The 13,971-nt window shown below is 44.5% G+C and overlaps 2 protein-coding genes across 2 annotated transcripts in view; both read right to left on the bottom strand.

Annotated features, from left to right (window-relative positions):
• The window catches only part of LOC142803577 (echinoderm microtubule-associated protein-like CG42247), a 39,656-nt gene extending 33,806 nt beyond the window's left edge, over positions 1 to 5,850 (bottom strand). The window contains exons 1-2 of the mRNA XM_075888780.1: positions 5,718 to 5,850; positions 5,236 to 5,361 (exon numbers count right to left, since the gene is read on the bottom strand). Of these exons, the coding sequence (XP_075744895.1) occupies positions 5,236 to 5,361; positions 5,718 to 5,825 (234 nt within the window). The 5' untranslated portion in view covers positions 5,826 to 5,850. The remainder of the gene's footprint in view (positions 1 to 5,235; positions 5,362 to 5,717) is intronic.
• Positions 5,851 to 8,458: 2,608 nt separating this feature from the next.
• Positions 8,459 to 13,971, bottom strand: part of LOC119164034 (echinoderm microtubule-associated protein-like CG42247) — an 85,454-nt gene continuing 79,941 nt past the window's right edge. The window contains exons 9-11 of the mRNA XM_037416143.2: positions 11,918 to 12,055; positions 9,245 to 9,391; positions 8,459 to 8,602 (exon numbers count right to left, since the gene is read on the bottom strand). Coding sequence (XP_037272040.2) covers positions 8,459 to 8,602; positions 9,245 to 9,391; positions 11,918 to 12,055 — 429 coding nt within the window. The remainder of the gene's footprint in view (positions 8,603 to 9,244; positions 9,392 to 11,917; positions 12,056 to 13,971) is intronic.

Raw genomic sequence — 13,971 nt, 5'->3', positions numbered from 1 at the left:
ACACAAAAGTATCTCTAAGACAGGCCCCGCTTTACTATCACTTTTTGAAAAAGGACAGTACTGCAATCTGGGCACAGCTTAACGAGCCTCCTGCACCGGTAGTGATTTGCCCCCGTCAGAAAGTGTAGGTGATCGGTCCGAGGTGCAGCTTCCCTTTTCGCCGTCTACACCGTCCTCACCACCAGGCATCGGCCGGAAGCTGGCTTCCGGCGGTGGCGGTCTGGGCTTAACCGATGACTTGTTTTAAGTGTTCTCTTCCAGGCAATAAAGGGAGGATTCTCATCGCTTTTTGTATTTTCACTTAGACAGCTTAGCTACAGGCAGGTCGAGAGCAAGAACGGCGTTCTTAGAAACGACGTTCCAAGAACTAGTTCCTTTTGGGGGAAATGACATGGTTCTAGTCAGTATCCGTGAAACTGTAACAGTAACTTGTTACCATTATGAGGGAATGGCAGAGGAAGCGGCGTTCCTTCTGCAAATCCCACGGCCTCCATCAGGCACTCACGTAGCACATCGCTAAGAACAAGGCGGATGGGCGTCAGGCACACAAGGAGGTTACCTCCTTGCAGGCACAACAGTCTACCACTCGCCGTTCATGCGGCAATGCTGAATCCTGGTTTTCACTTGAAAGCACCAGCCAAGGGCGCAGAGAAGCTCACGCAGTTGAGAACAACCGCATGCGAGACAGTTGATTTTCTACACCAGAGCTGCTATGCTCAAAATTTACCGTCTGTCACAGAAAGAAAATTATCATCGTCATGAACGAGACCACGCTCACTCCATCCTCTTCTGCTTCGCTCCCAGAAGCTAAATTTGAGAGAACGATCAAAGAGAGATATATAAAAAGAAAACAAAATATTGAGGAAAAATTTTCCCGCGAGGCGAGGTTAGAAACTATCTGCTGCTGGCGAGTGTCATATCTATCCAGTTTTCTTTGCTTTCTTATTTTTCACAGGTACTCTTAATGAATAACTGGTATCTTCATTCTGTTCGTACCAACGACGAACACATTCCACTAAAAAATGGGCATTGACCTCTAAAGCGAATACATCCAGTAACGACATTTTCCACTCATACACTACAAGGATAAGCATCTCACTAACGCAAAGGTCATTTAGGCTGAATTTTCGTTTGTTCGTATTTCATAACTGAGTGACCATCCTAATGAAGTGCGGTGTTGAGAAAATTATTAGCTATGCGTTTCTCTGCTACCTGCGCGCACGCAAGCAGAGCATATATTTGTATGTTATAAAATAGCAAGGGGGTAGAAAAGAGTAGTGAGCCAGAGGAGGACGGGAGAACGAGTTAAGAGAGAAAAGCATGAAAAAAAAAAAAGACTCCCGAAGAGAGAAAGAGAGAGAGAGAGATGTATAAAGCAAGGGAAAAAAGACAGAAGATAAAATAACACAGAGGGAAGTTCACAGAAACACGTTGTCGGACAGCGCTAAGTTGCAAACGGGTATCCTCGACAGTATTTTCTAATGAAATAAAATATTGAATCAGGACTCATTAAATGCGCAGTGATTCTGTATTTCGATGTGCTTGCCTGAGATACAAGTTTTAATTATAATACTCTGAGTGCGCAGATATCTATTTGAATACATCAAGTGCACTATTCTGACCACCCATTTGAAGACTGGCGTGGAAACTTCCACATTGGTTTGACTTGCTGCGCATGAAAATTGAAGCTAGTCATGCCTATAGTATGGACGGTGGTCTATAAAATTCGTCCAGGGGCGTTTATTGACATTATTTCACTTACTTATAGTCTGTGATATCAAATTCGTCTTGTGTATGTAGATAGATGAAAGCTTTAAGGAGCTCACTTCATTTCTCTTCAGCATCATCTTACACTATATTTCTTTAAAAAACTGAAATGTAACAATAATGTAACAAGACGTTTCGATTTTCAAAATTTAACTAACGAGTTCCTTCTAAATTACCGGAAGTTGTAACGGGAACTCGTTTCAAAATTATCATGCGACCAGGAACTAGCCTTCGTTCCCGTTATTGAGGAACGTGTACGTCACTTGTCTAGAGCATGCAATCTGTGGTCGCTACACCTTCACGTTTATTGCAAATGAATAAGTGCACCTCAGCGTGTAATTTGTTTAGGCTATGCGGCTTCGGTATATCGTACACACGAGCACTTTTTCAAAGATTGCTTCTTGCTTATTTTTAAGGGATTTATGAGGAGTAGAACATAATGTTCCAGCCCCCTCTGCGTGGTGGTTTTTTCTCTGAATGTTGCTGAGGCTCGCTTTTTGAACAGGCCTGCATAGAAGCCCGGTCCCCGGGTGACGTCTTTGCCAGTACGGACAGATGTCCATGTTATTTTATTCGGGTCGAAGGGAACGTTCTCCTTGCTTGCTTTCTGCATTTGGCTGGACTCTTTAAGCACCAGTGGTACTTGCTTTGCAGCTTTAGAATCGGTGATGATGATTGAAGGAACGCGTGGAGAATTCACGGCCTCCCGTGGCGATCTCTGTAATGACCAAGCGCGCCACGTTCAAATCAGCGAATGGCTGATGGGTGGGCTTTTTACTAGTGATTTTTGAGTGTCTTCCGTGATTTCTCAAGAGAGAACAAAGCACGTTTTAGCTGACTTTGATTATTTATTGTGAGTTCTAGGCCGCGTGCTGCGCTATAATATTTGGCTCGCGTGTTGTCGGAAGCCTCTATTACCGATCGGCAGTGTTTTCTGACCATGCTCAAAAAGTGTTGTAGGCCCCTTTAAATGATTTTTTATTCCGTCTCCGATCACAGGTGCTGAGATGAATCAATAAAAAAATGAACTCAGTCAATACAATCAAGTACCTCGAAATCACTATTTGGCGGGGACGCGAAGGTGGGCCGACCCAGTGGGTAGCGTAGCACCTTTAGTGGTGACGTCCTCGAGCTCAGAGGATACAACTTATTTCGTTAAGCCGACCGTTCTATTTATTGCTTACGTTCGTTGCGAATAACACGTGTGATATACTCGTTTGTTTTTACTGCGTATACGTAGAGGAAAGAAATCGGAACATATACGAAAGTAGTTTGCCTTTGTGGGACAAAATGCGCACAAATTCGATTGATAATTGATTGATATGTGGGATTTAACGTCCCAAAACCATCATATGATTATGAGATACGCCGTAGTGGAGGGCTCCGGAAATTTCGACCACCTGGGGTTTTTTAATGTGCACCCAAATAATCTGAGCACACGGGCCTACAACATTTCCGCCTTCATCGGAAATGCAGCCGCCGCAGCCGGGATTCTAACCCGCGACCTGCGGGTCAGCAGCCGAGTACCTTAGCCACTAGACCACCGCGGCGGGGCCGCACAAATTCGAATGTTGCGTTTTGTGACGTTCGTCATTGCAATGAACGTCGAATATGGTGAGACATTCCGACATTTCTCGAGACCCTGTGTAGAAGTTCCTGCATAACTCTTCGCACTAGAAATGGAAAACAATGCAAAAGCTGCTGAGGACGCATTCCGCTGACCACTGAATGCACAGCGCTTTCACCCAACGAATGTGGTACAAAAAGTTACCCAAGTCGAAGTTCTCGGCGCATTTTTGTTTTACACGTGGTTTGCATTACCATATTTGTTCTAGACATCACCCTTCTTTTTTCCAAGCCAGTGTGGTTCTTTCATTATGGAGGGTGATAATTAGGAGATAAAAGGACAAGCACAAACATTTCCCATTGACACTGTTCCTTTGTGGTTTAGGCACTTGGCATGAGGGCTATTACGATGTGTTGTGGGTATTTATCAGGCACCTCGTCATTATCATCCTCACATGGTGTTTCTCATCATCATCACTTGTGGGGACACATCTTGAGATTGTTATGTGTCTCCGATATGATTGGCTCTCTCCTTTCACTTATCCGCGGTGTATTAGCTCAGACCGGCCACTTTGCCATCCAACAAATTCTCACTCTCCCGCCCCGTCTTCAATGCTTACTGAAGGTGGGTCAACTGCTACGTCAGAATCCTAATTCTTGTGTCGCCAAGATAGTCGTAAAATGGCAGGGAACGCCTTCAATGGTTCAAGAAAGTCTGTCGGAATGCTTTCGTTTGCAGAAATCAAGCTTCCAAGGCAAGTGATGATATGCCGTAAGTTTGATGCATCACTACTACGTTCTGTTCTGCGTAAGCCTCAAGTTCGAGCCGGAAAGGAGGGGGGGGGGGGGGGGGGAGTCGCTTGTCGCAACTCCGTGAATTGCGGCACTCCGTGAATTGCGGCACTCCGCGCCCTGCGGGCTTCCGTAAACCATATTTGCAATGTGCAGCGACCCTCTGGTTATAGCTATTGAATATTTGAGCCTCGCGTCACCAATAGACAACCTCCTGGTTAGCTCGTATGACAGAATGATCCGCCCTCTTCTCTCTCCCTCCCATTCCCCTTTGCCCCGTGTAGGGTAGCAAACTGGGCTTCTGATAGTATTTCTCTCTCCGTAATTTGTCTAGGCTATTTGTTCTAATCCAGAAATAAGACGCTTTCCTCAAGCGCACATTTTTTGCTTAGAGAAAGGCGGATAGCAACTTCTTTCACGTTGCCTTTTAGCTCAGCATGCGCAAACCCTTACCAATTTCATCTTATGTATCTTCAAGATATCACCCCTTTTGCTCCTCGCTGATGCTGCCTGAGCTGAACTCATGGCGCAAATGTTTAGATATGTAGGGACAAAAAAACAAAAACAGACACATACAAGCTCTTGCGCACTTGTCCGTCTATTGCGTGTCTTCTTACGGGTCTTCTTCCTCCCTACCGAAACATTTGCGCCATCAGTTCATGTGCAGATATGCACCAACTAGCCCGACAGCAAACGTCGCCAAGCTGCAGGAGCTAGTCAAAACTTCTTTGTGCCGCATGACAATGATATTAAGATATATTATATTCATATTGTCTGCCGTATATGATGTCTGTTCATTAAGCCCAGTTAGAACACAACATGCACATGGGTCTAGTATTTTCCCAGAATCCGATGAAGCCGTCGAGTTGGCGCAGTCGGTACGCCTTTGATTCCGGCAATGGAATTCGCACGGAGGCGAACAGTTGGAGGCCCCTGTATTGTGGGATGTCAGCACATGTTAAAGGACTCCAGGTGGTCGAAAGTGTGCAGACCACAACCCCACCTCGTCTATCATAGCCTACGCAGCTGTGGCACGATAAGCCCTATATGTCAATTCAACCCAACCACATTTTTTTTTGTGAGAAGAGGCACCTTATTATATCGACATACCTCGACCGGAGTCATCCAGACAAGGCTAGAGATGTTCCAACGGCAGACCGCCCTGTCTCGGCCGACGGTGAAGAAGATGTTTTCAGTCGGAGAAGCCACAACGCTCACCGTTTCCCGACAGTGGCTCTGAAATGTACACGATGAAGAGGGCAATATTTAGCTTTACAGTGTATACAAGCTTTAACACAAGACCTATAATGCCCGCACTGCAATTATATAGAAACAGTAGCAGTTTTTTATCGTGGAGCAGGAATACTTTAGCTACATGCATCACCAGAACGAAAACCTCAGCTCAAGTGCTCTCAGCCTACGGGTTTCATAAAAATGCCGTGGAAAAGTGTCATAAAAATGTTAGGACACGCGTTACCTCATTACCGTTTTCTTAGAGTAACTTGGTAACTTGGCTGAGATAAGCTATCCAGCACTGCTAACCTTGTGTTCACTCTTATCTGGCCAAGCTTGATCAGAGGCTGCGCACTCACCTGAATGACGGGCCGGAACTTTCTCTTGAAAGAGCCCTCCATGATGAGGTTGTGCGTTGTGCCCACAAACACGTTCTCGTCGGCAGCGTTGGGCAGGTGTTGGCACATGGCATGCACGCCGCCCGTCCCCTTCGGCAGCTGTCGAAGGCAAAGCTCAGTAGATACGGGGAGAAGACAAGACAGCCACTGAACTGAGACAAGGCAATTCTGTTGCGCTGCAGCGCCATACTAGACCAACCTCCAATTCGCAACTCCAGAAAACGCTCCGTGTGCTGGCAAAACTGGTAAAAAAAAACAAATATGGATGTGCTTAACAAGGTCAATGCAGCATTTTCGCTTGGCACTGTGTTCAAGTTTCTCGATTTTGACGGCGTATTGCCTTGCTTCGTCGAAGACGGAAAGTTGCTGGCGGCGGACTGCCTTATTTTCATCAGCATAAATGATTTTACTCCCCAAACAGCGGGAACAATGGCCCTGTGCGCGCATGCATCAAGACTCTTCGGCGAACTTCATACATTTGCTTAAAGTTGGAGAACCTGTGTAGTGATCCCGAGGTTGAAGAAGGCAACTGCTCATATGTAGAAGGCCTCTCCAAAGGGGCTAGCACTTTGGCACTGCCTGGCTACACTGCTACAGGCAAGGCCTTATCAGTTTTCGAAGTAACTATGCTGCGATTCGTGCTGCCTACTGCCGTCAAGTACTCCATTGGCAACTATTTTTGAAGACAATTAATTCATTCTGGTAATGTGGTATAACCACATACGCTGTGGTTAACTTCTAACCAATTTAGTCAACCTATTTACTACCATCACTGGCTAATGTTGGCTTGACAATGGCTAACGTTGGTAGATCCACCTTTATAACGGGCACAATGGCTTCGTCCCACCTCAATCCATCAATTTAGTTGTATAGTGGTTGCTTTGTCTTCTTCTCTTGGAAATGAATCAATTTTAAATAAAATACATACAGAACGAATGCTTAACGTGTAAAGATAAGCGCATAGGCGTACTAACTTCAAGAGGAGTTTCCACTGATGCGAATAAAAATTTGTGCACTCGCGGATCATCTATGACGCATGCTGTCACCAAAAAAATGTTATGTTTTTATTGCACCTGTGAAACATGCCACTGATGGCTTGTTAATTTGCGGTAGGCGCTGCATGGCTACAATCATACACAAATTAATTGAAATGAACTATACCAAGGCCTTAGCCTGTGCCTTCATACATATAAAAAAGAACAGCGCCCATTTGCAATGCCAGGGAACCACATGTCACATTCGTAATTTTTCCTACTCCTGTGAATTCTATTAAGTTATTTGCTGTAGTTAAGAACAAGAGTCTCGCTGTGCGGGAGCTCAGTGATCGTGGAAGATGCCTGACAGTACTCGCCGTAGAAAATCTTGTACGAGTGCGGGCTTCGCATTGTTATAATGGGTGGTTTGTAACAGTCATACAATGCACATATGTGATTCTACTTTTTGTGTGATGAAAAGAAATTTTGGAAACATGAAGTATCGCTGAAGCCAACGTTCAGACAAGTGTTCATCTTCAAGACTGGCATTGTAGACCTTAGAGAGTGTATGTGTAATTTCTGTACCCCCCAAAAAGCACTTGCGTCAAGGTGGCAGGACTCGGCTAAGACGAAGTAGTGATCTTCGTTGCTATTTCTTAGCGCGTAGGTCTCAAACTCACAACAGCTGTGGGACCACAGTCACACATGAGTGGAGAGGGTGAAAGCGAAATGGGCAAGGGTTTGACCAAAATGGTACCTAACGGTGCCATTTGAAAGAAGACCTTGTCCATATCCCATATATCATCATTTCTGATTGAGATTTGACGTCAGGCTTTGCAAAACATATCGGTACGGATTTACACATTCACCACAAAAATCTAAACACCGATTGTGAGTATTTTTGTAGTTATATATAAAGTTACGGTGACCGCACATGGTAACTAACAAAAAAAAAACCTCTAGTTTGAGTGCCGTTTCTCTATGATACTCGAAAGAAGCGCTATAAATTACAATACCTCAGGAAATAATGCTAAAAATGTTGAACCAAGTCTCGACAGTGCATTCCATGCAGGAGTCGCGGGCAGCCATCAAAATGTAGGCGTGCCGCGTCTTTGAGACCCCTGTCTTAAGAGGGAATATGAATTTCTCCAACAGCGTCACGAAGCAGTTTCTAGACCAGTAAAAAATACGAACGAACTCGAGTAATAAACAGTAATTAAATTCACCGTTTCCATCTTATCATCCTCGTAATTTTCAGGCAATTTTTATGCCCACTACTGCACCAAGGTTTCTCAGAATGCTATCTGATACGGCATATATATTGCGCGAGATGATTCTCCGCTAACTTACTGATTTAATCGCTTCATTTGCCTTCCCCGACTGCGTCTCCCAATCCTTTGCAACAATTCTGTTGCTATTACTGTCAACTGACTATATGTCTGGCGCATTAAGTGGTCAGCCCTGGTCCGCATCTATTAAATATTACCAAATATGATGCCACCTACACGCATTAGTTGCATGACCCATTACACTGCCTTCCGAACTATTAATAGTAGGTACGCTTCGATGTTCTTCCTTCACATCTTGTACGACGGACGGACGGACGGACGGACGGATGGATCCCTAAACGGCAAGCGTATTGATGACCGTAATCACTCTTACGTGTCAAAGTGCCATTGTACGATGATTCAACGCGTGCTTTCGAAAAGGCATGGGAAAGTATCAACGCTATGAGCATATACTTGCCGATGTCACGCCAAGCTCTTGAAATTTCTTGTCGGCATCCCACGCCTTGATCTGATCTTCTCTGTCTACAGCCGACGCTGATACTAGCAGATTGTGTGGCAGAAACAGGAGGACGTTCACGTCGTTCTGAGATAAAGACAAAACAAAAAAGTGAAATTACATAAAAACAGGTGTAACAAGAGTGAAACAACTCTTTATGGAATAGTTTACGGCCCTTCTCATTCAATACTACAGTTTACGAAGCCGCGTGTTTATTCAACGTCACGACTGCCTGGCATCTTCAATAAAAACTGCTTTAGCATAACTGATTTTAAAACAAAACACTTGCGGGAAGCTGCAAGAATAAATAAACGTCACACGTAAGTTTTACATGTGTTCAGTGAATAATTGCGTACGCATTTAAAGATTGTGCGAAAAGCAACGCGTGAAGTAGGCAGAAACGATGTGTGAAGATTGTTGCGTCCACACATGTGTGTATCGCGTCATTTTCACATTGTGGCTGCTGTTCACTTCATGTTCCATACAAATGGCTCAATTACCGACCACAGCAAATTTCCCACTGCCACAGCGTTTTGCAAATGATATGGGCATGTTTTCTGTTGTGAGAACAGTATACCACAAGAACAAAGGCTCTGTAGTACCTTGTATGTGTAACCTGCCGCCTAAGTCTGTACTATTGATAATAAAGATGCACAACTGATTGAACAGATTTTCTCTGTGCGCCTATGTTTGCGAATAAGAGCTGCACAGCGACCATCATGTTCTGACCTCGTGTGCCCTGAATTCCTTGCTGATGAAGAAGTAGCTGCCTTCCTTCGAAGCCGACCAGACGGTGATGTAGCCCGCGTCGTCGCCTGTCACGAAGCCTGCAGTGCCCATGAAGTCGACAGCCGTGATTGTCTTCGGCGCGTGTTCCTGTGCGACGAAGGAACTGTTGTTTAACGGCACAAAGCGCTGTTATCGGCGCACATTGGGGCCATGGAGGCGCCACATACTAACATTGTTTCCAAAATATTGTGTGCAAAACTAACGCTACTATTTGCCACCGGTGAGGGTAATGTTACAAGCGCGTATTTACAATAAATAACAGAATGTGGGCAGCTACTCGCGAAACGACTTTCAGACAAATAATTAAAGGGACATCGGAGAAAAAATTATGAGCAAAATTGTCCTTTCGCAATTCCGAAGACTTATCCTGTCTTCCCAATTCAGAATAGCCCAATAAATGAGGCATTCCAGCTGCGCCTTTACTTCGTCCAGTTTTTTTTTTTTTTTTTTGCGGTATTCGCGTCGGAAGAAGGTGGCTTCAACGTTGGCCGGCATCGGTGTTAACATACTAAGTAGAGCTAACCTATTTTCCACATTGCCCGATCAAATAGGAATAACGGCTGCTATAAAAGCATTTATACATTTCCTGAAGAGTGCTGAATTTGACACCAGACTTAACGAAGACCACACTGTTACGTGGCCATTGTACATATGCATCACGTCCTCCTTTCGTGGCCCGCAATCGTGTTTATGACTTTTTCCTTCATTTTCCCTTATGCTCAGTAGCTGGCCAAAGCGCACAAGCCCAGGCCGACCTCTCAGCCTTCTAATAATTTCGCTCTTTCTCGTGTGAATGAAATATTCAACTAGCTCCGCTTCGTGGACACCAATTAAACAGTGAATATGGTAGCATTGCAGGTTTTAAGGGCGAAGCTCCTTAAGGCGCGGGTCGCGCGTCTCCTGTATGTAGTAGCCACCTCTCGTTTTAGTCCTTGGAATGTCCGCGGGATGGCGGTACATGTATATGATGAATATACGATGAAAAGATGCCAGATAACGGTACTTCGAGTACTAAAATGACGGGCGGACAGACAGACAGACAGACAGACAGACAGACAGACAGACAGACAGACAGACAGACAGACAGACAATGTTCTGTTGGATTGTAATTGATGTTCACTGTCTGTAAGAATAAATTTCTCTAAACACAGACAGACAGACAGACAGACAGACAGACAGACAGACAGACAGACAGACAGACAGACAGACAGACAGACAGACAGACAGACAGACAGACAGACAGACAGGCAGGCAGGCAGGCAGGCAGGCAGGCAGGCAGACAGGCAGGCAGGCAGGCAGGCAGGCAACGGACGGACGAGGCCTGCGGATGATTCACGGCTTGCCGATGAAGCCCTTTGAAGCTCCCCCCCCCCCTCATCATTCAACTCGTGGATACGCGGTGACTTTTTTCATATATGTTATATCGCTGACCTTTCTCAAACACGCTTTGTTAAGCTTTGAGGTAATGGTACCTCCTTCTATAACCCCTAAGTATCACGTGACAGTGTTGTGGTAACACCATTACCTGAGCTAACTGTAGCCTTCTTCGTTTTCAGTAGACCCGGTGACGAGTACTGGGATCAGTGGCACGTATGCGCTTTTGGGATGATGATGATGGGCCTCACAGATGGCAGTATGCATGCCTGTTCGTTGGTTTTTCAATTTATTGCCTTCATTTTCACTGGACCAGTGGTGAGTTGTGAGAGCGAAGCCGGTGGCCTTCCATAGCGTGTACGCAATCTCCAACTCACCTCCACTGAACCCTCCCTTCCCTTGTCCTCCTCACACTGTTGCTTCTTACTCTTCCTTCAACCCCTCGCTGTACTATGCTATACATCGCTATGCTGTGGTTTACCTATAGCTACCTCCTACTCACCGTCACTTGTCTTTCCCACCCCGTTATATACCGCCTACTGCGTATATTGCCACGTTCCTTTCCTCAAGCTTTGTTATCACCCCGTTTCACTACGTTCAGCGCCAACCGCGCCTACACAATGTTCGAGAAGCTTCGAGGCTGTAGTAGATCATTTTGTTAAGATTACGCCCACTTTGCGAACATTACATATTACGCTGGAACCTACGTCACCGCCAGCGATAACGCTAGAATATTCGATGGCAAGGGTATAAATGCCGATACGCTTCATTCACCGCTTGTCAGTTGATCGACGGCCGACGCTCCGGTCACCCCTATCAGTGCCAGACTGCTACTGTAATCCAACTTTCCGTTTACTGGGCGTAGGTTCACCCAAATAAACATTTTATTATTCGACACGCAGTGTACTCTGTTTGTCCACGTCACGACCCCGTGATGGACTATGACGAATGGAGTACACTGTGAGTCAAATAATAAACAGTTTATTTGAGCAAACCTGTGCCCAGTAAACGGAAAGTCGGATTACAGTAGCAGTCTTGCACTGATAGCGGCTAACGGAGTGTCGGCCGTCGATCAACTGCTCACGGACGGACGGACGAACGAACGGACGGACGGACGGACGGACGGACGGACGGATGCGGTCAAAGTCACCGAATTTCTTTTGAAATGCTTCGCACTATTAGTGAAGCTCACGCGTGGCTTGTAAATTCTGAATATTTTATTTGAGAACATATACTCACAGCGGTGATGGCGTCGAGACGGTCGAGGTAGTTTTCTTTCCCCTTCCTCCAGAAACACAGGTGCTGCACGCCGAACGTCAGGAACAGCTCATTCTCGGACGGCGGGAAGTGGCAGCCCAGAACTGGAGCTGGGTTTGCCTGAGGCCGAAATGGCCAAGCACGAAACATTGAAGCACATAGGTATGTTGGTACATCGATGGGTATTATCAGAGAAGCATGCATGGAGCCATGCACTTTGCCGCATAAAAAATAAACAACGGTGCAACATCACGGGGGTCGTCTCCAGGTCCCCGCAGCGAGTGCTTGTCAATAAGACACACATTACCACTTCGAATGCATCTCCTAGATTCAAGTACGCCGACCGAAGCATCGTAAGAAAAATGGGCACACCGCACGTACAGCACGTACAATGGGAATCGATGATATGCGAAGCACGAATGAGGAAGGTTGATATGTTTTTTTTTAATCAGCACTACGTACGAGGCAGGCGTAAATGTACATGACTTCCATGTCGCGACTACCGCATTTAGACGTCTCATTTACCAACAGATCACAACGAAGTAGTAGCAGTAATAAAAAAGCTAAAACGAAATGTAGCTGCGGGTATAGACGGAATTACTTCGAATGCAGTAATACATGTCGCGCATGAGATTAGCGAAGTGCTAGCATATTTACTAAATTTAACATTAACTGGTGTAATTTTCCCGGAAGAATTGAAAATAGCCCGAGTTACGCCAATACGCAAAGGGGGGGGGGGATAATGGACAATTTAGTAATTACAGGCCAATATCTATCTTAACTGTGCTTCAAAGATTTTCGAAGATATAATTTACGTCCGATTATTTACATTTTTTAACGCACGCAAGGTAATTACAACGAGTCAGTACGGCTTCCAAAAGAATAAATCCACTGAACAAGCACTCTTGTATATCAAAGATAAATTAATAACTAATATTGAAGACAAAAACTATACGCTTGGTCTATTTTTAGATCTAAAGAAGGCATTTGATTCTATGGATAGCAAAATTTTGTTACAGAAGTTAGAGAAGTACGGAATTAGGGGTGTTGCAAGTCGGTTGCTGAAAAGGTATTTAAATAATCGTCAACAGTTCGTACGTATGCAGGATGTTTCATCTAGTTATCTAACGCTTGAACGAGGCGTCCCTCAGGGCTCTAAGCTAGGTCCGTTATTATTCATAATTTTTGTAAATGATATAGTTAATATACCTGATTCCCCAGAATTAATAACGTACGCCGACGACACCAATCTATTTTTTAAATCACAGGACCTGAATGAATTAGAATACAGTGTGAATCACTAGCTTGTATCACTAGCTTGCTGGATGAATCAAAATAAATTGCAATTAAACGCTGAAAAAACAAAATACATTATATTCAGGTCGCGCAATACACCCATCGATAAGGAAATAACCATTACTTATGCAGGAATGAAACTGCAACAAGTGACATACCAGAAGTTTCTTGGAGTGACGTTTAATGAAGAGTTAAGCTGGAACGCGCATATTAGCCAACTATGTGTAGACTTATCAAAAAGCATTGGTATTATGTACAGAATTTCTAAACTGATTCCCCTATGGCTGAAACAACAGCTATACAATTGCCTTTTTTATTCTAAGTTGTGCTATTATTCTACGCTGTGCTTATTCTAAGCTGTGCTTTTATTCTAAGCTGGAACAACTACCAAAACTGACTACAAGAAACTTGTACTTCTACAAAAAATGGTTCTCCGCATATACTGCAAACACCAAGGAAATTACGCAAACTTGAGGACAGCACCTTTATTTCAAAGATATCATATGCTTCGTGCCGATGAAGTCTATTATATGAAAATATTGCAAATCATATACAGCAGAAAACTGTATGAGCCCAACGAAGGAGCTAGACAACACACTTATCCGATCCGCCAAATCTTACGCCGTCCACAACGAACAAGAACAAATTATGGTAAACAAACTTTTACCCATCAAACAACTTGCATATTAAACAAATTAGAACATAAGCTTAATTTTCACTGTACAGAAAAAGCATTTAAG

Source organism: Rhipicephalus microplus, chromosome 3, assembly GCF_043290135.1.
Source record: "Rhipicephalus microplus isolate Deutch F79 chromosome 3, USDA_Rmic, whole genome shotgun sequence".
Taxonomy (NCBI): domain Eukaryota; kingdom Metazoa; phylum Arthropoda; class Arachnida; order Ixodida; family Ixodidae; genus Rhipicephalus; species Rhipicephalus microplus.
Note: the sequence above shows the minus strand (reverse complement) of the source record. Positions and strands in the feature narration are given on the sequence as shown.